Source organism: Oenanthe melanoleuca, chromosome 5 (assembly GCF_029582105.1).
Source record: "Oenanthe melanoleuca isolate GR-GAL-2019-014 chromosome 5, OMel1.0, whole genome shotgun sequence".
Taxonomy (NCBI): domain Eukaryota; kingdom Metazoa; phylum Chordata; class Aves; order Passeriformes; family Muscicapidae; genus Oenanthe; species Oenanthe melanoleuca.
In genome coordinates, this window is record NC_079339.1 from 32480188 (window position 1) to 32505647 (window position 25460).

General features: G+C 33.5%; 1 protein-coding gene across 1 annotated transcript in view; it reads left to right on the forward strand.

Moving 5' to 3' along the window:
• The window catches only part of DPH6 (diphthamine biosynthesis 6), a 186333-nt gene that overhangs the window by 45331 nt on the left and 115542 nt on the right, over positions 1-25460 (forward strand). The window contains 3 exon segments of the mRNA XM_056493602.1: positions 10062-10123; positions 16263-16357; positions 22182-22269. Of these exon segments, the coding sequence (XP_056349577.1) occupies positions 10062-10123; positions 16263-16357; positions 22182-22269 (245 nt within the window).

The following is a 25460-nucleotide window of genomic DNA, read 5'->3' on the forward strand; positions in this document are numbered from 1 at the left end:
TTAATATCAAACATGATATAATTATGAGGCCAAAATATTTTGTGTAACAGCAGACTTGGAATCAGTAAATCATAAGAGCAAACAGAAATAATTCATCATTGCCTCAATTTTTTTTGGTATTTAAATTATAGTTGTTTGGCATAACAGAAAATCAACGTCCTTTCATTATCAGCTATATAAAATGAAGTTATTAAGCTTGAAGCAAACCAATATGAAAAGTAACCTGTTTATTGCTTGAATGTAAAGGTAAGGTCAAATGAAGTTTTATAAAAAGGCTTATGGAAAGATGTGCTCTAAAGGCCTAAGGAGCACATGTGAAACATGTTAATAATACAATATATTCATTTCAGGCCTCTCTGCAGTTTTCTATTTCAGATTACCAAATGAGTTTTTAAGCATAAAATGTGATCAAAGGACCTTTTTCTTGGGGGTTGGCTATAAACCCATTTATCACATTTGTGGTCCATTGTAGCAAACAGTGGTTTATATCATACAAATGGCATCAGTGGTTAAAGATCTGTGTTTGGAAAATAGTGTTGCATAACCTTTCATTAGAGGTCCAGTGGTTTGGTTTGCGAGTGGGTGGTTTACCTGGGCTGGTTTACTTTCCCATCAAATAACTAATATTTGATAATTATTTTATCAAATAATTATCAAATATTTTTTATTTGATAATAAGATATTTCTCTCAAAGAGTGCTTTATAATAAAGTAATTTCTCCTTCATTGTTAACCAAGGTTTGAATTATAATCCCTTTAGACTGGATGGATTAAATTTTTTCAAATTAATTAATTTTTAAAATTTTGTTTATTTCTCTTTATTTGATATAGTTTCTAACTAGTTTTTTACATTGTTACTATGTTGGTCTTGCTCTGTTGTTCTGTAGGATCTGCTAGGGCTAAGAGAAGGATTAGGATGATTAAAAATATCACATGCCCTCATTCATTTACAAGTAACAAGCAATGTAATTCATTAGCGTTTTTGGGAGATCGGTTACAAATATATAGAAATTGAATGCCATGTTTTCTAGTTCAAAAGACTTGGACTTAAATTGGAGCAAGAAAAAGAAAAGTTTCTAAAATAATTGTTTTTCAGGCCGTGTAAAATATGTTTTTATATTTATATTTTCATAAAAAAGAATGTATTCATTGCTTATGCTGGCATGAAGAAAAAAATAAAGACCACAAAGCATATGTAACGTGTTTTTTATGTCAAAATTATTTTTTAAAGAAAATATATGATTCAAATAATAGATAAAACTGTTTCCCAAATAGACATCATTGATGACCTGTCATGCCTGAAGCAAGATAAGCTTGTCTTTTGTATTCTACCATCTTAAAAAAACTTAAAATGCACTGGTTAGTGCACAAAGAGTGCTTTGTGGGCTATTCATTGGAAGAGCGAATACCATAAATACTTGTAGATAGCAATTAGATAGAAAATCACTCCGAGTTATTTTTCCTTTTTATTTTTTTGGCTACAGGTAAAAGAAAGATCTTATCAGAGTCAATTTCTCACCTGCCTCAGGCAGATGTAATTAGATGTAAGCAAATTTAATGGAGCTTTTGTGCTCTGGGGCCATTCTGTAATGCTTTAATAATTGCATGCCTTATTAAAGTGGATTTAAGGTATGAAGGCTGTTTAACATATCAAGTGGCAAAGAAGATAAGATACAGTTTAACTTTTTGCCTTTTAGATTAATAATCAAAGCTAAACTGCAATGAAAATATTTAAAATAACAGATTTAAGAGTCTGAAGGGTAATGCATTAGGTGATATGTTGTACAGTTGTTAATGCAAGGAGCAAACCTGTAACCCGAGCTTGACATTCATCAGCACTGGCACACCCGCCTTGTCCTGTTTTCCATTAACTCTGTGCTGGTATTGACAAGGTAAAAGCCTGTCGTTTTATGTAGAAAACACATAATTATGCAAGTAAACGAGCATTACTTTAGTACATTTCCCTAAATCCACCATTACAAATTAATACCATAAACTTAGCCAGTGGCAAGAGTTTGCTATCTCAGAGTAGTGTAGTTTTCCAGATGGGATGCCAATTGCTCTCACTTTTATGCAAAAAAAGGTATTGTTAGCAACCTTTTTCACATGCCTTCTGTTGATCTATAAGTAGATCAGCTTCCTTTCCTTTAAAATGTATTTCAGAAGCTTTAATGATGAGAGAAAAATATTCCATGAGATAGCAGCAAACCTGAGCACTATATATATGTATAAAAGCTTCTTCAGAATATTTATCTTCAGTGCCATTTTCTTGCTGCTAAAGATGCCTGTATGATACATCATACTTTTATCTTTGACATATACTCCTCTTCAGTGGAAGTACAGAAATTCAGGATGAGGTTACTCAGTAACAGCTAAAATGGAAGCTATTACTGATTGTTTTTAACATCTGTGTGCCTGAAATTCCAGTAATATCCATTGCTCATGTAATACATTGTAATATAGCACTGTGTAATAGAAATTATTGTGAAACAATTGTGTAATATAACACAATAAGAAGATACATTTTTGATCTCCTTTCTTTTTGGTTGTGTTTTACAGATTAACTAATACTAATTAACTTGCAGAGTATGCATATAGCAGATTCAACTCTACATCCTGGTAACCTTAAATATTGGTCTTAACTGTGCCTCATTCTAAAGCAAGTTGTTTCCAGTGCAGTATATAAGGTGTAATACATACATGGAAGTGAGGGAAGGAGAAGGGTTACATTTGGAAGGAATCTTTGAGTTCCTTACAATATGATCCTTAGTAAATGTTCAAGTTTATTTAATTTCAGTTTACTTATATAGTTATCTATAACTAAGTCTTGTTAAGTATTAACACTAAAACTTAAGCAACTGTATAATTTTTAAGATGTGAAAAACTTCATTTCTCATATATATGAGAAGATACTTGGGGTTTGTTTGGCATAGCTTCTTCAATGTTTCAGTCAAAATCAGAATATAAACTCAAATTCCTATCTTTGAGGGGCATTGCAGCTTCTTCCCTGCTTGGTTATAGTAAACAAATCCTTAATTATTTAATTAAATTCCTGAAAAAAACCACATTATTTTTATGAGATCGGATAATTGAAACATTAATTTGAAAAAGAAAACTTATTAAGTGATTAAATTATGTTTCTAACTTCTAGCAACTCTTTGGACCACAGGAAAGAATTTATACCATAGCACTGTTCAACTGTTGAACAATAATAAAAACTTTAAGTCAGGGGTGATCAGCCTACATATGAAGTGGAATGTTACAGCAGACCTCTTATTAGGGGTAGAGATGAGCTAAGACCCAGACTCTCATTCAACAACATGAAAAGTGTCCTGGTTTATTCTTCTATACAGCTCAGCCATCCTGACTCTGACTACAGCAAGCTCCTCCTGTAGGGTCCAGCTGCAGACTCAGACTCTGGCTGTTTCCTGCTGGACTGTGACTGCCAGTGTTGGTTTGCAGACTCTGAACACAACTTTCACCCAGCTCAGCTGTGCCTCAGGCTCCAGCAGCAGCTCTGACTCCATCAGATCCAGACTGAGCTCCCAGCACATCTTTTACTGCAGCAACTCTCTTCCTTGTTTTGTTGTTCTTTGTGTCTCTCTGGATCACTCCTTCTTCCTCAGGGTGCCTCTACCTCCTCCAGGTCATCCTCCTCCAGACCCCCTGCCTCCAAGATCCTCTTGACCACCCAACCCACCCCTTTTATCACGCTGATCTTTATTAGTCACAGCTGCAACCTGTTTAAGGGCAAGGCTTTTCCTCCTTGGTGATTGGTACAACTGTGAGGGGGCAAGGTTGTCTGTAATCTCTTCTTCTACACCTACAGTGGAGCTCTTTTATTTCATGACTACATTCTTTATCTTGTAGGTCCAGCTGCTATGAGTGTTTATAGACATTCCACATTCCCAGCCAGGGGTAGAGTTAAAATCACAGAGTGTGTAGAAACCTAAATTTTGAAGTGCTATAGGACTTAGTTACCAAGGCTATTTCCCAATGGAGTAATGAGTCCTTAGGGAGCCATTGCCATCTCCTGTTTGTTAGGAAATCCTAAGTTCCTTCACTAAAATGTAGTACACTAGTAAGTGTATTTAACTTGAACCTCCTTTGGTGTGAGAAGATGCTTGCTTCCCATGATCTAGAAAATTGGTATATTCCTGTTATTCATGGAATCTACTATCCTGATAGTTAAGGGCTGTGCATGTTTTTGTATATGAGTTTTTAATTGAAAGAGAGAATATATCTTCTTAGGATAATGAATCTATTATTTAAATCCAGACACCTAGGTGTCTATGTTATTGTTTATTTGTATGCCTCTAGTGTACAGAAGTGAAATCCTGACTGAAATTGATAACCACACTCCCATTAGTTTTCACAGAGCTAAGATTTACTTGTAAAGAACTACATTAAAAAAGACCTAGTGCCACACAGTTCCAGGTTAAGCTCCTAGGGGTGTAATTTAGTATACAGATAGTAAGTTTCTGCCAAAAGTTCAGTCTTTCCATCCCACTTCTAGCTGACTCTTCCAAACCACAAGTCTGTGCTTGCTTCTGCCCCTGTAAAGGCTCCAGTGATTTTATGGCTGCATGTAGGTGCTCCAGCAGGATGTGCTTTTTTGTGAGTGCAGGGATAATAGGCAAAAACTGAGTCACAGAAAGTTGCACCTGAACATGAGGAAGAACTTCTTTACTGTGTGAGTGACCAAGCACTGAAACAAATTGTGCAGAGAGGTTGGAGCAGATGACCCACTGCGGTCCCTTCCAGCCTGACCCATTCTCTGATTTTGTAAAGGAATCTGATTGGAAATATTGCCTTGATATCTGATAAAACAGTACCAAATTTCTTCAAAGATTTATTGAGGATTTTGTTCTTGAAATGACATTGCTAAATTGCTTTGAATCCTTGATTTAACTAGAACACAAACATCTTTGATGTTTTAAATAATCTAAAGATATTACAGATAACATTATTCAATAAAAAGATTTAGATCCTTTTACCTCTCAGAATTCTAAAATTTTATGACATCAGGCTAACCGAGTTTAAAACATACTTGAAGAAGGTTCAAGAAGGAAGATAAACTGAGATCTCAATTAAACTATACTGGAAACATATGCTAGAAAAAAGAGTTACTATATCTACAGTATGTCTACAGGTTCCATCCCTGTACAATTCCCACACTGGATAAATTATCGCTTACAAAAAAAAAAAAAAAGTAGGTACATAATGAAGTCACATTAATTTTCCAATTTTATACAATAAATTAGAAGTTTATTCATCCTAAATTTTTTAGAGGTGCAGTAATACCCAGTATTTACTTCTTTTCATTACTTTAATATGAAAATTAAGCAGTTTTTACAATCTTTTTTTTTTTTTGTTTTGTGAAAGGAAATCCAAGGAATCCATCCCGTTCACCATTGTTAACACAGCCTTTCATGTGTGAAAGTTTTGAGGAAGTTAAGAATGAACCTGTTAAGTTATGCTACCAGACGAAAATTTCACTTCACAGCTCTTCATAGAAATGAGAGCTAAATATGACAACAGGAATAATTTACCTCAAGGCAACTTAAGGTATAGATTTACAGTTCAAGAATATCTGTGTGGCATGTGCACTTCTAGTTGGTGAAGGTTATAACACATTCCTGCACTCCTACATAGTAAGCCTATGTTACCAGCTAATGCTGTTGTGTTCAGGCTTTTCCTGTGTTATTAGAAACATTCTCCTGTATCTGTACTGTGTAAGAATAGTGCCTGACCCTCCTTCTGAAAATCGCTGATTTTGTATTGTTTACTTAGGAAAAAAAAAAAAAAAATGACACGTTTAAAATAGAAGAATTTGCCTTCAAAAATAGTTCTGTTTTTTTTGTTCCAGTTCTAAGATGGGTGGTTGCTTTATTCTTTATACTCCTTTGCTTTCTATATGTTTTTCTTTACCTTACAGGTCCTATCATCTTATTGTTAACCCTGTTTTCTTTATGATAAAGAGATTGAGAAGAAGGAAACTAGTTTTGGTTCCAGAAAACAAAAACTTTCATTGCTTCTTTTCTTATTCAAAATCCTAAATAATTTTACTCTGAGTGAGCAGCTGATTAGGATCTTTCCAGAAACTTTATTGCACATTATACAGCCCTACATCATCAGAAGTTAAGTCTTAGTCCCTGACATTCATAGTGATGGCACTTACTACTCTTCTCAATATTACTTCTCAAGCAAAAAAGGGAACTTCATGTTCCTATAACTTTAAAATGTATTCTTTTTTTTCCTCTAAAAGCCTATCCTAATTCCATGAATATGATATTTCAAGAAAAATATGATAATATTAATTTTGGAGATATTTTTAAACTTAATTTCATGGAAGAAGTCACTGAGTAACAAGATTTAAGTTTTTTAATTGTAGGGTTGATTATTTAAAAAAGGCTGGAGTTTTTTTCCCCCATATATTATCAACAGATAGTGATTGGCTCATATTTAATTGATGTGTGTGTGTTAGTGATTCTTTTACAATGTATTAATATATTATGGGTTAGAGTGTGGTTCAATGTAGTTTTTAGAAGACCTTTATATACCACAATTTATTAAAACTGGTAATTATTATTTATTTTTATTTATTTGAAATTTTAATAAGAAATGAAAATAGAATTTTTTATTTTAAAATACTTTCTTAAGAATCAAGATGATTTTAAAATTCTGAACATGTATAAAACATGTTCTTATTAGCCACATAGGCTTAAGGATTTTGTAGCTGAAGGTAATTCCTTGAATGTGTAACTTGGATTTCTAATGGTCTTGATAAATGCAAGTAATATCAGGTAGTTGCCCCTCAGGTGAGGGCTTCATGCTACACCAATACATAGGTACAAAGTGAACCATTTAAAATATGGTTCCTTTGCATAACTCAGCAGTAGTGAAATGCCTTTTAGTAGTGTTCTTTTTTTCACCACAGAACAAAGCAGTAAATTTCTGCCCCAATCTCTTGACACTGCTGCAGTTCTCTACACTTGTCTTGTGGCTGTGCATAAGAGCATTCTGCAATCATTGTTGATATCTGCAGGAAGGAGTTCTGCTCCTGTCAGTGGATTTATCAGGAATTACAGATGGGGTAGAAATTACTTTGAAGTGATTATACCATTTGTGCTATCACTTATTGATTTTACAGTCAAACTAGACTACAAAACTGGAGGTGAAAGCACAATTTTATTTTTTGTTGAGCACTGTTGAAAACAGCATTATCAAATTTTTTGAGATGCTTCTGTCATAATGTACTAGTCTATCTCAAAGAAATAAAGCCCCACTTGCTCTCTTGGCAGCGCACAATAAATTAATGGATGTAGTTCAGTTGGGGAGTTAAAAATGCATTGAAAATAATGGGCCATGACATTCTAGGGTTAACATTTATTCATAGATGATGCAATTAAATAAAACAGGCATTAACTTCAAGGTCAGTCAGGGAAGTAATAAAAGTGAATATTTTAATTGAATTCTAATTGCCTCCCATTGATACATGTAGGTTAAATAAAATAGATGTCAGTCCTGCAAATTATACTTCCCTTCCTAATTAATTTTTTAATTCTACATGGAGTCATCCAGGCCCTGGACCTTGTTGTTGGTTTATCCATCCATTCAGCTTTCTTCACATCTAGTTTCATTGAGGAAAAATTTGGAGGATGCGGTATTTGGAATTTTCAATACATTGTTGTTCTCGTTAGTCTAAGCCATTTTAAAAAATTAGTTAATCACCAAAAAAAAGCATAAATTTAAAAAAAAATGTGTTGTAAGTGTGGTTCCAAATACTTTATTATACTAATTGTAGCAACAGACACCCAGCTTCATCTGTGCATGCATTTGAGACGTGTGTTACTGGTTCTGCAAATTAGAAGTTATGTTGGTTCCTGATGCCTTTACCAGACAGTCTCTATTCACTCACTCACTCACTCAATCTAAACTATTGAAAACTAAAAGAAATAAGATCTTTTGAAAGAAATGCAAGCTGTCAAAAAATAGAATTCTGCTTAGAAACAGGAAGGTATGTTAAACTTCCCAGATTTTCATGTAGTGGTGGGATATGGGAATATGTATATACATATGTATATAGTATGGGAAGATAAAGAGTTTACCCATACTATATACATAGGCAATTTATTTGTATTTCATACATGATTTGTGTCATAGTTTCTTTTAAATTATTGGTTTACATTAATTACTGGATAGAACAGAAGATATGTCCATATTACCAAAGAGAATCTTATGAAAGAAATAATATTTTAGTGTGTCTGGTTCTGACAACTTTTTCTCTTCTTATATGCTAGTAATGTATCCTTTGGTTTAAATTTAGAGAAAATCAATCTGATTTAATCAAGGAGAGAGAAGTTGCTTATCTTAGAAAAGTACTTATATTAAAGGAAGAATGTTAGTATAAATGTGTGAAATAGTACTGTAATACAGTACACATTCATTTATGTCAAGAGTAATTGCTTGTTTGGCTTAATACCTATCCCATTATAGTCAAAGACAGAATGCTAACCTGATGTAAGTTGGAAGAGATCACAGAACCATTTGAACTATTGAAATTGAATTAATATATTTCAAAACTACTTCTACAAGTATAAATTATCATCACATATCTAGCACATACATTTTTAGTCTGTTAATAAAAAGCAATAAACCAATACAATAAAGAAATAGAGGGAGCAAAAAACCTCAGTCTTTTTAACCTTTAATTATTAAGCAGTTTTAAAAGCATTCCTCTAGATAGCAAGGGAATTTTTAGTGTGCTTTAATGAAATATTTAAAAACTTTCTTACTGTTTTGAAATCTCATTCACTCTCACTTGTTTTAGTTTCACAGGAATTTAAATATACCAAGATCAAGATTGTAAAAATTAAGAGACATATTAGCTATTTTAACTTAGCAATGACTTTATATAATAGTGTACTGTACATTTATATAACAGCTTTCATCAACAATCTAAAGTGCTTTGCAAGGTACATATTTTAGAAATTGCTTCTGAATGGAGTAATTTTAGTGGCAGCTCTTTAATGATACCTATTACTGTATAAAGCAGTAGAGTAGGAAAAAGTAGACAAGTATTGTATCAGTACAAAAAGAAGCCCAAGCCACAATAATTAGGAGTAGTAAAAAATGGGATAACTGAAAATTTCTCAGTTCCTTCAGTTTCAGGAGTTATAATTTTGTTTTTTCTCATTTGCTTCATATGGTAAGACCTTTTGACCACTTTGTATCAGATCCAACTAGCAATTTACTTGGTTGAAGATGTTAGCTTTTGAAACAGTTGTTTCTGGATTATTTTATCCCACTGCTCACTTTTGCCAGTTACTTGATTTGTCCTGAGAAGTGACCATTAACTGGCCAAAATCAAAAACTCAAGAAGTTGAAACAGAAATATAGAGCAGCAAGGTAGAGCAGCTATCAAGTTTAATAGGACTTACTTTTTTACATACAAAAGTAAATCAAAATGTAGACATCATACAGAATATTTTGTGATGGATCAAAAGATACAACATTCAGTACATTCTGTAAGTCTGAGTTTTCTTGCTATCTCCATCCTTTTTAATCTTACATTTTATATGTGCATAAAACACACATAGAATGGGATTTGGCTAAAGAACTTTTCTTTATGAAAAACAGTCTCTGTCCCTTCCAGTTGCAGGAAGTATAAAAAAATTAAATTATATTTTAATTTTATTGGTATCTACAAAGGTAACTTCTGACTTAAAGAGACAGTATCCTTGTAGTGGTTTTATTACATTGGACCTGTGTGTTTACTTCACTGCTTAGTGGCATTTCTAAGAAAGGGAAACAATAGCTTTCCCACTTGACATATAGTGAAATAGTAACTGGCTTTGTTTTTACATAAACCTGGAAAATATTTACTCAAAGATTAGGGAAAATTCTGACTCAGTGTATTTTCTTTAAGATAGTAATCATTTTAGATAATGTGGAGTTTCTAAGGGAGATAATGTATTTTTAAAAGAAAAAATAAACATTTCTTGATGTCATAAGAGTACTTCGTAAGAAATATTTTTACATTTTTTGGGTTTTTTGCAGGTCTAGATCCAGATAAGCATCTAGGAAAAACTCTAGGTGAAATGGAGCCTATTCTTTTGGAGGTGAGTATAACTTAAAGGATATTCTTATAGTTAAACTTGCAATTAAAAAGAAACACAGGCAGAAATTTGGTAAAATTAACTTAGTAAAACTTACTTACTTTCATAAATTAGATGTTAACCCAAAGCTTAGCTTTATACACAGATTATAAACCTTTGCTAAGCTTTTTCATATGAAAGACATTATTTCTTGACATAGTTCACAAATGGTGTCACCATCTTTACAACAAACTAAGGGCAGGAAACCTCAATATTGCAGGAACACTAACTGGTGTATCAATATGATAAAGCTAAATAATTGTAAGTCACAGCAAGAAATAGTGGCAAAATCATACAAATCATACAAAACTTCTCTGAAGATTCCTATTTGCAGATTTCCTACCATTTACACAATTAGACTGCATTCAGTAGGGCCTTTAAAAAATGGAGTGAGGTCTATTCTTGATGATGTATTTAATTCTATGCAAAGGATTGTGTGTCCTCAAACCAGGATAATGCTTGTTGGCAGAGCCAGTACATTTATTTAAAGAAAAAACATTCAACTAGGGAAAAGAAAAAAGACCAGATTTTGTACTTGAGTCTTCTTCAAGTTTGATACAGAAGCATCAAACAACAAACCAAAAAAAATTTAAGGATGACAGTTCTGAAGTCATGTTTTCATGTATTGTCTGTGACAATGCCAGTTTACCACAATTCCTTGTCCTTGAGCCTGTTGGATACCCACAATGTTTGCATGTCTATTAAAAGGGCTTTGATTTAACTTTCAGTGTAGGCTGTCTAAAGGTCCACAAAGTGATTTCCTAAAAATACTTCCCATTGATAATTTGGGTAGTTACTGGTTAGCCTGGCTTCATAAATAGTTTGTTTTGAAATGCTTAAGGGTATTGCAAACTTGTGTAAGAGCCAGAACTTCAAAAATCTCTTTTTGCTACTGAAAGATGAAGGAGTTACTTAGCAATTATATTTTGAATTTAACTCTATTATTTTAGTTATTTACATGGAAAGAAGAAGATAGGCAATTGCTACTTGGCAAATCTGGAAAATCATAATTAAAGTCCATAACATTCAAATAACCTTACCTGAAGAGATGGTGTTGATCTGTTCTTAACTTGAGGTTTGTTTCTTCAGACCTGGAGAATCTGCCCAGAAATCTTCCCCTCCTCCTCCCTGGTCCTCTGCTATGTAGACTAGTTGCTATACAATCCCATTCATTATCTTTTTTTGGAAGTCTTATTTCACTCCTTTTTTTAAATCCTCTCAACATTCTGCATTCACAGACGGCTTCTGTAATCAAAATACAGGTTGCAGCCCCAGTGGGGTTGCAGCTGGGCAGCTACTCACCTCAGTTGAGTCAGCAGTCTTGATTTCTTTAAAACTGGAACAGCAAGTATTGCAATTTTAATTCTGATAATAAGTATTCTTCTGCATTTGATTTCACCATCATTCATTTAAAAAAAAATAATAGTGAAATCCATTACCCAGAAAATCTATGAAATTAATCCAAAAAATCTATAGAATTGAAAAGTATATGGTAATTTTGTGAAATACATATGTTTATGTTCTTGTTTGATGTCTTAATTAAAGTGATTCTTACTTGCTCAGTTTACTGAAATTATTACTGTCATGGTTTAACACTTTTCAAAACCGACATTTGAAGGTTTTATTTTTTATTGATACAACAATAAACAGTGTAATGACTGCTTAGGTTGAAGTTTACAAATAGGGCATTCTGACACTGCTTGCAATGCTTGTCAGGCCATTGTAGGGAAGACTGCACAACTGATTATTTGTTCATTTGGCTGTTGCTTGTGCATATGCATGCTAAGAATGTCAAAGCCAGTACAAATACATTTTTTTACTGGATACTTAGTTGGCTTTAAGGCCTAATAAAACCAAATCATTGACTATAAACTGAAGAAAAAAGTATTACGATGTGAAAAATACTCTATTGCAAAGTCTCCAGCATCAGAAGTTCTGCAGACAGAATGTGAAAACAAGGAATTCACAGTTTCCAGTAAGGAGGAGAGATAAAATTTAATACTCTGACCATACCATATAAAACACCATGATTTAATGTTTAACACTGCACATCGCCAAAACTATCACTGCTTTATATTCTCCTGCTGTTTGATTTGTACTCTATTATTTGACCAATAATTTCAAATTTTACAGTAAATTTGTTTTTCTTGTTGGGGATTTTTGCTAATACAGTTTTTTCCTGTTCTTTTGGATTGTTTTTTGAGTTCTACGTTGACTTCTGATGTTACTTTACCCTAGTTGTTCATTCAGCTGGGTGCAGGGTATTTTTTACAGCATTTTTCCTAGTATGATATGCAAGTTTGTGAGAATTTTTGCAGTTCTGTTTGGAATTAAGTAATGTTCTCTGTGTTCTTCAGTTTTGTTGAAAATTACTTTATATCTGAATAATTTCAGTGCCCAGAAAAATGCCAATGTCTTTGATAAAAAGCCATAAAATATCAAATATATTGAGTAATTTGGGGTTTGTGGGGAGTATCTTTTACTTTTAGCATGTACTCACTAAGTTCAATTTCTCTGGTACTACAGATCTGGAAATAGAACTCACTTCTTTTTTTATTTTTTAGTTTAGTTTAGTTTAGTTTAGTTTAGTTTTGTTTTGTTTTGTTTTGTACTAAATGTTTACCTTAAGGAACAGTCATTGAAACCAAAATGCACCTGCTAGAATTTGTCTTTTAGATATTTAAGAAATTAACATGATATAGTCATTCTCTTTTTAGCAAAAAATCTCTGGTTGAGGCATTATTAGAGTATTGATTAGAAAAAATCCCTAACAAACCCACAACCCAGCCCTGATTTCCTCCACTCAATTATTTGGTTTTAAAAACATACTATTACTTAAAATTTCAGTCTATTGGTTTACTTTATTTTATGTGTACAGTAGAAATTCTAATAATTACCAACATAAAAGTGAGGTGATTTTTTGCAGTACCAGCAGAAAAATGGGGGACTAGTGAGTGGGAAAAGCTTTTTGTAGTTTTTTTCACATTACACACAGAATGTTGAACTTAGGAGTGTCATGATGATCTGCCACCCATACTTTTAGCAAGGTTGAATATTACTGACTCAGGATATGGGCATTGCAGAAAGGAAAGTTTTTCAGTTTCTGCTTTTTTCTGATTGATAGGTCTTTGATTAATTTTTGAGGAGTGGTTGCTAGAAAATTGCTAAATTATTAAATTGCTTTCATGTCCCAATGTTTCCTCTGTAACATGGATCTCAGCTTTTTACACTAAATAATTTTCTGTCAACTTATGTCTCATATTGTGATCTCACTCTCCTTTGAATTTGTTAATAGAATGGCAAATGGAGATTATGGTTATATTTGTCTGTAATTCTGGCTATGCCAGTAGGCAATAGAAAAATATTTATTTGTGTGCTTGCCTCAAAAGTTGATAATAACATCTTGATGTAAAGAGCATCTTTGTAAATATGAGAGTTTTTTAAGTCTTACAATTTCTTTCTGGGAACAAAGTCTTCACTTGGAAAAGGAATTTAATTCAAATATTTATTTTTTACTAAGTTAAAGTTTACTATAAGTTAAAGAAGGTAGCTTTAATCCTTGTCTTTCATTCTCAAGGTAGGAAGACAGTGTTCTTCAGGTAATGTTTTGACTGGTCATTTATATGTATCTTATTTATATGTATACCCTGTAGCTCATTGTGTACTTAAGATAAACTTTGTATAATTTAGAAGTTGGTTTCCTCACAGATTTCTTTTGGACTTTGAAGTGCATTTGCATTACTTGCAATTAGTTATGTTTGATTTGTAAGTTTGCAGTCTTCTGGGTCATCTGGACTAGAAGGCAGATTTAGCAGTCATAAAATTTAGAATAAAATTCCATGCTTTAATGTAGTAAATAATCAGTCTTCAAATAATGTTAATATTCTAAATTATTAAAAGGCAAAATTCTCGTGCCATTGATGATATGAACATTAAGGATCTATTCTGTGAGCTGCTAAATATCTTTTGGTCCTGTTGACATTTGTGAGAACTGAAAACCCTTTAGCACCTTGTATAATTTGTGTCAAGAATGATGTTGAAGCCAGTGACATTGAAAATGAGAATTTCTCCCAACAAAGATAGGAAATAGTCTTAAATTTTCTGAGTATTCAATGTTAATTGCTAACAATTAGTCTAGACACTGTTTACAAACAGAGCTAAACAATTTTGAAAGTGACTTGTAAACAGTCACTCCATGTATTCATTGTGGAAAAGGTTACAATTAGAAAGATCTCTCCTGATTTTCTCTTTCAATTTTTTAATAGTTTTCTTTAGAATTTGTTTCTGTTTTTGTTTTTAATAGAGTAAGAATAAAAGGTTTAGACTAACTCTTTTGTAGGTTGTCCCTTCTTGTTGCATCAACATTAATTATTCCTGATGTATTTGTCCTATTGAAACCTTGTTGCCATTGTTGACAGATGGAGTTCGCTTTTATGTCAGGAGTGTAATTTTTTAATGAGCTCTTGATTAAAGGTTTTCTTTTTCTCCTCTTCTTTGGAAGAAAACATGAACGGTAAAAATAAAATAACTCTCATAACAAGATACTGAAAAATTGTTTCATATATGTTCCAAAAGAGATTTAGATTTTACAGCACCAGACAACTAAATATTCACATAGAGCATTACCGAGGTATTATTTTCTCAGAGCATTTTCCTTTTCTGCAAAATAATGGCTGAAGACAATTTGGGCCTTTGGTTTAAGTAACTGAAGTTATAAACACTCTTTGAAGTTTTTAAATAAAAAGCTTTGAAAGAGAACTTTAAAGTAACATGAACTATATTCAGCATCAACAGTAAAAGTACAGTATCATTTGAATATATGTAATAGACTTGCTACACAAATATTCTGGTAACCATATAAAAAATGTAATCTACGATTTATAAATAACCCAGTCTTGTGTTTGCCTCAAAAGAAACAGCAGATTTGGAATTATCTTAAAGCCTCCAGATAGACTTTATCTAGCCCTCTGATGTTCTGAAAGCTGTATTTCTACTTTGACTGCAGAAGCATCATGGGTGGGCTTCTGTTCTTTTAAGGGAAGGCATAAAGGGGTTAAATAAATATTCCCAAAAGTAATTTTAGTGTTTGCAATGGAGTTGAGGACTGCAGTTCAAGTTCTTATGAGTCACTTAAAGCAGAATGTTAGTGCTTGTTTAGTATTAAAACACCTAGACAGGGCTTGATTTGAATCACTGCAGTGACACTTTAGAAGGTGCTGAGGGCATGAATTTCTCCTGCAGATGAAGAAAAGGTTGTCCCCATGCTCAGATCTGGTGCTTGATTGCTATCTATCAATACAGTACATTGAAACAGTAGTACAGTGAGCTGCTGAGAAGTTATGCACTCCTTACTCCAGCAAAAGAACCTTGGTTCATGCTCCACAGCTGCTCATTTGTAAAGCAGGAATTGAGATAGTCATGTGCCATATTTGAAATGTTTCAGTTGATCTAGTTATGTGTTTAAGTGAGATATCCAGAGCCTCAGGAATATTCATAAATATTTGTTCATTTAGAAAGGATATTAAGTAAAATTCACAAAAGAAACATATTTCTCTTTAGATCTTTCTTTAGCTTTTTGCTTTTGACTTTAGAAAATTCTCCTTTATTTTATTAGATTTTTTTGAAAGAATATTTACCAAAAAATGGAATGCAGTTTCTGAATCTGTTGTCAAAAAAATGTTTTCATTTCATACTTCTATGTGAAGTGCTACTTCTTGTGTTGACTCATAGTAAAAGTTTTTCCTATAGGTGAAATAGATATGCTAAAGAAAGACAAGTATGAGAGTCTGAACAACCTTTCATGGCCACTGAGAAAGAAGAACTAGGAATCAATTTGTTCATCTAAATATTACAGTGCCAATTCTACTTAAAATATAACACATTGTTAATTTTAATCACTGTAGTAGGCATACTAAGAAATCAAGACCTGACTGTATGATATTTGGGATTTTTCAGCTTTATAATGTGTAGTTTTTAGAAACTACATGTCTGTTTAACCCCAGCCAGCAGCCAGTATGTACTGGTTGTGACATTTTCAGCAAAATATGTTTAATAAACTTCTTTAGCGTAATACTTTTGTGTTTCAATTTCTCTTTTGTGATAGCTCTCTGAGAAATACGGAGTCCATGTCTGCGGAGAAGGAGGAGAATATGAAACATTCACTCTGGACTGCCCCCTGTTTAAGAAGAAAATAGTTGTGTAAGGAACAGTTTCTTCTATTTCCTTATATTAAAGCAATGGGAGCATCGTAAAATTTAGTTTGAGACAACTAGAAATGGTAAGAGGTAACACATGGCATCTGCAGAGGTAGAACATGTTAAGTTCAGAGACATGTTGTTTAATACTGGCAAAGTCCTCTGGAAACCTAAATCAATACCTGACACGATGAGGCGTTCATAGAGAGCTATAAACTTTTCAGACATTTGCACTTTCGTTTACTTGCTGATTATGGCCTGCAGTAAAACTGGTACCTATACACTGACACTTTTATCCTTTCATGAAGTGTGAATTGCCTGTAATATTTATCTTTCATTACAGCTAAATTTGATAAAGTGCCACATCAATAGCCTGCGGGTTCCATTAACTGTGTATGTGTGTGTGTGTGTGTAAGTTTAGCTTAGAATGATAACAATAAACACTTTTCTTCAATTACTATAGGATATTTTAAATACAAACTTTATATGAATCCATCTCAATTACACAAAATAGTTTATTCCTTTGACATTGATTGCTAAATTCTGTGTAGTGAGCTGTGGAAAATACATGTGTCTTGTTTCTTATTAGCCTATTAAGTAGCTAGGCCTGCTTGCTTAAAGTAAAATATTTTGGCTGCTGTTCTTCTGAAGCAAGTAAATAAACCAGTAATCATGTATTGGTGGTTCTCAGTTGTTTTAGTGCAGGTCCAGATTATGGAGCATTTAGACATGATGAAGGCTTTCATGGTGCAGGTCCATTTGTTTCACTTCTCTGTAACACTGGGATCTGTCTGTGTACAGTAAGGAATAGAGAACCAAGAACTGTTAGCTCTATTTCATTGCATGGCATTTGGGAGGAGAAGATCAACAAAGTGGTTACAGCTCTGGCAGCTAATCTGGCAGATGTTCACTGAAATACTGGTTGATTATGCCCTTGGTTTGTGATCAACCAAAGAGCAGTTTAAGTAGGAATATATTATAATATATTCTAAATGTATATCTGGCTTTCAGTGATGTAAAGACAGTTCAAGTGACTAGGAAAAGCTGAAGATGCAGTGACCTGGCTGAGTTGTCTTTATTTCTCTTGATAATACTCCAAACAATAAAAGTTAAAAATAAAAGCACAAAAAATACGTAAAAGACAATATTTAAATATTTAAATCAGTGGGTATTTAATAATAAATATATGGCACAGTGGACCTTTAAACAGTTATTCAACTAGTTTTGAATATAAATTTCTGTAATGGAAACTGAATAGCTACACTGGCGTTGTGTGTCTCTGGCTTGATTAGCCCTGCTTATCTCATATGTTATTCATGTCATAAAGACATGCTCTTGGAGGGATTGTGTATGTTACTGTATGAACTTGACAAGAAAAATATTTTGTAGTTTCCTCTTTAAATAAGTTACGGATTTTTTTCTACTTTGTATTCTTGCTTCTTAAATACACTGAATCTAAACTTTGTAATCATGTTAAATCTGCTAGCAGAGTTTCCAAATGTTTAGATATACATGGTTCAGGTATACACCTCTCCTGGTTTCAGCTAGGCCAGATTTAAATTTGTGCAATAGCTGAGAGACAGCCTGGCCAAGGACCCTGATGTTATTTGATACAACCTCACTGATTGCCGGGGCTGGGGGGACTCAGGGACTCTGGCTCACTCTCTCTCTCTCTAAAACGTGGCAGAGGGGGAGCCATCTGTATTGTTCATTGTAGCAGAGCTCTCCATGAGCATTTTTGAAAGTGAATCACTCACCCTTGTATTCTTTTCTTATTAATATTTTGCTGTTATTGTTAATTTTCTTATCTCACTGTTGCTAGCAGTAACTTGTTCTTATCTGAGCCCATGATTTTGGCCTTTTTGTGCCTCTTTTTCTCAACTCCATCCCACCACGTGGGGAGGGGAAAACAGGGGCAAGGAGCAGTGAAAGAGAGAAGCATATGGTTTTGGAGAGTCTCAGTGGGGGCACTGAATTTGGGAGTACTATTCCTAAAGCAGGACTACATCCTGATACAATTTTTAAAGCTTAAATGGAGTTGTAACCATTGCAACTTAGAGGTTAAAACCTGCCAGGATTTTCGAGATCTGAGCAGCTCCCAAGACATCTCCTGAGTTAAAAGTTTCTGAGAAAGACATTGAAGAATACTTTTGCCTACAAAACAGGTAGGATGCATTAACCTTGGCTGGCTGCCAAGTTTCCACTATGATGCTCTCACACTCACTCTTTAGGAAGATAAGGAGAGAAAATAAGATTACCTGTAGATCAAGAAGAGAGCAATGTGATGGCTTATCAATTATTGTCATGGAAAACCACATTGAATTTGGGGGAAATTAATATAATTTATTGCCAAATTTAATTTAAAAAAAAAAAAAAGTGGAATAGTGGGAAGTAAATACACCTTCTCTCCTCACATTGTTCTTCCCAGGCTTAACTCCACTTCCTCATTTCTGACTTTTCTACATCCTCCCCAGTGAGCAGTGCAAGGAGGTGGAGAATGAAACTCTGGTCAGTTCATAGCACTGTCTTTGCTGCCCCCTTCTCTTCACACTTCTCCCCTGCTCCAGCCTGAGTCTTTTCCATGGCTCCATCATGAAGTTTTACAAGATGTGTCCTTCCCATCAGACAAGTTCTTCAAGAACTGCTCCAGTGTATGTGCTTTCCGTGGGGTATGGTCCCTCAGGAACAGACAGCTCCTCATGGGTCTTCCATGGGACTTAGACCTGTCAGAAAAAGTGCTTCTGTGTGGGTTTCTGCACAGTCTGCAGTGTGTGTATCTGCTGTGATCTGTTCTGGCATTTGAAGTATCTCTGCTCACTCCTTCTTCACTGACCTTGGTGTCTGCAGGGCTCTCTATACCATGGTTTTCTCCTGTTGCAGCATAGTTTTAAAACATGTTACCACTGAGACACCACCAATGCTGCTGATGAGCTCAGCATCCCTTGGTCTCATGTCATAGAGACTGCCTCTTAACACTAACCCCTGCCATCAAAACCTTGCCACATAAACCTAAAGCAAGAGGAGAACATCTAGTATATCTTTCATTTATAACATTACTTGCAGATAGTGTTTTCACTGGTCAATGATTTGCCCTCTTAAACTTGGCAAAATATGTTTCTACAGTATATCCTTGCAAAATAAAGGCATATGCTGGCTCAGGAAAAAAATAAAATACAACCTTGAATGTTACTTACTATGAGAAATAGGAGTCCCTTTAATGTAAGACTGTATGATGAATTTTGCTTCTGAATGTTAAGTTGAATTCTTGCCATTCTTCTCTCTCTTCATTAAAAAATGTGCCTCACAAAGGAAGCATGACAGATTGAGTGAAACATATATTTGAAAATAAACAATATCTAGTAGTGAAAGCAAAATCTTACAACCAAAATATTAAACAAGAGTCAGATTGGAGTTTATCTGGTTTTCCCAGGTAGTCTATTGTAATCTGGTTGTCGGCTGAAATTTTAAATATCTATTTCTCATCTATATGAATACCATTTAATATCTACTCTTGTGTAAAGGCCTGTTTGTTTATGGAACACAGAATAGTTTGATCTTTTGGAGAGGAAATTGTCACATTTGAAATATTTGGAAAATACCATTTTCCTTTGTATACCTTACTATTAACTCTGTGTTTAGGTTTGTAATTCTAGGTTTGGAGTTAAAAGCAAAAATATAAAATTATAATTTCTTTTAACATGAAAAAATAGTCATGTTCTGAGAAGCACTGACTGTACTCTCAGCCTTGTTCTAACTTGATATATTTGTCCTGAGAAAGTGGTACAGAGTGTTTTAAAATGATTACATGTTTTCTAAGTCTTCAAGAAGTCTTGAGAATCAGATGATGTTGATTTCAAAATAAATAGCTGATTGAGACAGTTTTTCAACTATTCTTTAGTTTTTTCAGTCTTATGAAAATTTCCTTAACAAAATTCCTGTGTTTCCATTACAATCAAACAGGAATTATCTTAGATAGTCAAGTTCCTACTCAAAATTCAGGCTTTTAGTGTGAAATGGCCTTACATAATTTATTGGGGTCTCTGAAATCACTGTTTTTCATTTTAAATGACTGCTTTTCCTGTGGTTTGGGCTGGTTGGGTTTTTTTTTAACTATTTCCCAATCTGGATATGATATGTCAAATTCAGGACTTCGTAAGTTTTTTAAATTGGAGAATAATTGGATGTGAACTGAACTATTCTGTTTTCCATCTATTTTTTCCTACCTATTTTTGTTATAATTAGGAGACATCATTGTCATTTGAAAATAATGATTTTAAAGAGCTACGTATAAAGCATCTTACATCTTAAATATAAACAATATTTTAACTCATAAAGAATTTTGATAATTACTCTCAAGAATGAAACTGATTCCTGTTTATCAAAATACTTTAAAATTTTGCTTAAAGTGGATCTTATGTTAGAGGTATATATCATTATTGTGGCATTTTGTTATTTTTAAATCCCAAAACACATTTTATAGTACAAATATTTCTGTTAATGTTACACTTTTGTTGAGGTACTCAGGTCTGGCCAAAGATGCAACTGCTTTGAGTTTGCATTGATATTATGTGGTATTACTAGAAATCTATCTATATCATCTGTTTGAACATTATGAAGGTACCAAGGGCACAATGATTTCCAGAAAACTATGTGTGTCTTTAGCCTTACTTTCAAAAATGTTCAAATTTTCTTGTACTGCATCTCAATTTTTCTTATGTTTTCCTCGAATTTCTCACCTTCTGATGTTTGTTTCTTAGAGCTACCTTTTTCTTAAGTAGTAAAACCATGCAGATGGATATAACAGATACTGCCTCTTGTGAATCAAAGTGTGACAGATTGTGTCTGTAAAAATGAAAACTAAAATTAACTAATTTGAATCAGCACACAGGAAGCTTAACATTGTTACCAACACATTTGGCATTAAAAAGTTATGTCTAGTAGTCTTCACTATCAGATGCAAGATGGCTGGATCAGTGAATTTCTCAATGTGCAATGCTGTATGTTGTTAATACTTTAAAAACTAATCCCTGGAGCATTTATCAAAACAGTGGATTTTGAAAAATCTTCTGTTGATGAAATTTAAAGATTGCTTTACATATTAGTCTCTGGGATCTAGAAGACATTGTAGTTTATACTTTTGTAGACTACAGCTAACTAATTCTCTTAATATTGTTCTGGAAGTGGGGAAATAGTGGAAGATTGTCAAGGAGGGTTGTAAATACACTCAAGTGACTTGCAGCTGGGGTGTCAAAAACACATGTATCATAGTAATTGTTTTTGGCCTCGTGTTGGATGAGTAGAGCATCTGTGTTATACTTTGGGGCCCTATGGAACATGCTTGAGATTCCTGCCTGGCTGTGGGAAAGATCAAAGCACAGTGGGATATTGCACCTGTGCAAATCCCTGAGATACAGGCAAATCTCACAGGTGTGGTGATGCTCTAGCATGGGCCAAGTCTCTGCAGTGCCTGTGTCCCTTCTTTTGTGTCCCTGCCTGAATGCTGCTTCAGGGGTGCCAGGTGATGAGGTAACAAAAACATACTCTTTGCATTTCATCTGTGGCTTTATGGTTGTTGCTGCTTCTCCTGTGCCAGCTCACACAGGGAGTATAGTTTATTCCTTTTGAAAATTGAAAATTCTTGAAGGTAATGTATTGTTCGACAATATGATTTCATATTACAAACTTTTTCTTCATTTATATGAAAACATTGATAAGAAATTAATAGATTTTCAAAGAGTTATCTGAGATTTTGTTATACAGTGACTAAGTGTTGTCTCTGTATAAAATTATGTACTATACTATTTGATGATAAAAATTTTGTATTTCAGAGATTCAGCAAAGGTGATCATGCATTCGGCAGATGCATTTGCACCTGTGGCCTACCTTCATTTTTTAGAACTACATCTGGAGAATAAGGCAAGTAGGCTGCAAATTTTGTTTTCCTTTAAAGCTACATGCATGATTTCTAGTTGTGTTGTTTTGTCACGACTTGGAGTGAACCATCATATTCTCATGTAGGTGTTCCATTCAAAGAACAATGCACATATTTAGCTGAATTTCAGAATTTACTGTTAGGAAAGACCAAATACACTTGTGCCAAATGAATGAATGGAGGTAGTATATTTGCCTGGCATTTTTCATCTTGAAACCTCAAGGTGCTCAGTCAGTGTGATTCAGTCAAGCACATGTGCAGCCTGTGTAGAACAGCTGCATTGTAGAACACAACTGTATTAGGAAACCATATAAGCAGTATTAATTTGTTGGGAGGTGGCTTTTTTTTTTTTTTTTTAATGTTTCTTTCTTTTTTGATGTTTTCTGTGTTGTAAAGTGGATATTTTAAAAACTTGCTAACCTGTGAGTGCTTGAGCTCTGAATGTTCTGGGTTTAGGATTTTTTCCATATGAAAAATACACCTAATTAATGACTTTTAATCATGTGGAGATTATCTTGGAAAAAAATTTTAAAGGAATCACTAATAGTTCATTGACATTAATTCTATTAACTTATGATTCTGTAGAAAGAGCAGAACAGGAATAGGAACTCTGGTGGTTTAAATGTTGCAGACTTTCATGTAAGCAGAACTAAGGTCAAAACAGACAATGTTTTTCTCTGTATCTGTCATCACTTTTCTGTTTTTCATTTTATTATTTTACAGTTAAAAATTATTTTTTTCTTCCTGAGCCTCTACAGGTGTTAGTATTTTATTGAAGAGAGTGCATCATGATCTTTCTTCTGTTGTTGCAGTCATCTTTGTCTATCTCTTCCTATGTCTTTCTGCATTTTGATGATAGAAGTGCAGAAATTGTTACAGAACATTATTCCATTAGTATTTCTAATTTCATGACTCTTAACCAACATTTCCTGCATGTCTTTCAATAGATCATGACTTCCTCTCGTCCCTCACTTTTTTTTTTTTCCTTTTAATTTTATTTGTTTCAAACAGGTAAAATACCCTAGTGTTTCTCGTCCATGATGGCTTCATTTAGCCTTGGAAAGTAAATTTATTTCATCCTGTCAATTTCTAGTTTTGGATTTCTTTCAAAGATAAAGCATTAAATATTTGTGTGGGAGACTGTGAAAAGGATATCAACTATGTGAAGCAAAACCAAATAGGCTGAAAAAAGGGAAATTTGGGAATGTGGCATGGTGAGGAAGACTGATAATATATTGATATTTCTTTGGGGGCACTGACTTTATTGCTCATGGCAAACTTGACGCTGAAATGCACCATACATCACTACAATGTGACAGGCTAGGGAAAATGAAAACCACAAAGCTTTACATAAATCAGGGAGGAAATCATATTAAAATGCATAACATTTGATATAAGAATCAAGATTTTACTTTTATCTGTTCAATAGCTCTTTTCCCCTTCTTATGTAGATGTTTTAGATTTGGTTAAAGCCTCACAGTTTCAGGCAGTGTTGTAGTAAATCGTATTTCCAATCCATTGTAGACAACCTGTCACACTTTGCAAGGGGTAAGGTTTGCAGCAGCTTGCCCTGAGTTTTGGTATATAAACTAATGTATATTTAAAAGGAATAGAGTCTAATTTTTGAAATTATTGTCTCATAAAGAAAAACATTAATATCTTTTGGCTATAGATTATTTTATGTCATGATAAAATAAGCTAAGTTTTTGAGAAGTTATGAATATGGAGAACCAGTCCATCTTTCAGACCATAACTGTTAGCATCATTTAACTGCATAATAATAAAGGCATGCCTTCAAGATTGATATGCCTGTAGTATTGTACTTTTGCTCACTATTTGGTGCTTATAAGCCTGTGGAAAAATTTAAGTATCAGTTAGCATTCAGCACTTAACAGCCAGTCCCATAATAACAAAGTACTGCAGGAAAAAAACTGCTTCAGAAAGAGAAATAATTTTAGTTCGAGGCTTTCAAGGGATTACTGAAAATTGGGAAAAATAGTACACCATTATGAACAATGTGCAAAAGTAGCCACTTTTGTAAGCAATTTGTAGAAAATATTAATAGACTCCACGGTGAAGTGTAATTGTAACAAGTATTATGACAAAATTTTTGTTATCATTTCTACTGTGAGATAAACATATTTTTAACTGTATTGTATATTAATTTTGCCTTTGTTATTTGCCACAGGTGTTAATTTTACATTCCTTGAATTTACTTTTAAAATCATTTTGCAATTATAGCTAGTGCACCTTGGTCTCTACTGTCTTTCCTCTTCTATAATGCATTTTCTTTAGCTAAATCTCTTCATGTTTGACTACAAAGACTGCCTAGAAATTTGGTTTAGATTGTTTCTGGCAGCAAAATGAGCCCTTGTGCCTAGGGGAACATAACATTGTACTCACTGTTCTGGTTTAATATATTTCTGTGCAACTTCAAGATGTTTTTTGCATAATAATTGAAGCTTTTTTTAAACACATCCACATTTCTTTCATAGATGGTGATGCAGGAAAGGCTAAATAGAATAAATAAATACTAAATAATAAATACTAAATAATAAATTTTATTATTAAAATTATTAAAAATTTGGTAAATAATTTTTGTAGGCATTTCACAAAAAACATGAAGAATAAATAAGAACGGCAGTAAAATACTAATGCTCAAAATCTAGGAATGCTTCTTTTACATCAGAGTAAAAAACAAGGTCATCAATATAATACAGATACCTAGCTTCATCAATATTTTACTTTGCCAAGATAGTCATTTCATACACTTAAAATATAGATTTTTTTCCATGGGAGACAATTTCTGAAGCATATTCTAAAATCTTTAAATTAGGTATATTGGCCTTCTACTCAATAAACATTAAATTCTGAGTACTTTCAATGAGGAAAAAAATACAACTGCGAAACAATTTTTTAATTTACTTTGTCAGCAGAATGAACTTGCTTTTATTTTCTGCTGTACTCTTTTACATTATTGTGTTGGCTTTGTAAAGATCAGAAACAGAAATTAAAGCTGTTGGAGCTTCTGCTGATGGGAACATACTTCTGATGACAGTAGTGCACATACTAGCTGTTGTTCATGCTGTCACATTTGCTCTGCCCTGCATTTAATAATGAACACTTTTTTTTCAAGTTCCAGTGGGTAGGAGAACACACATATCAAACAATACGA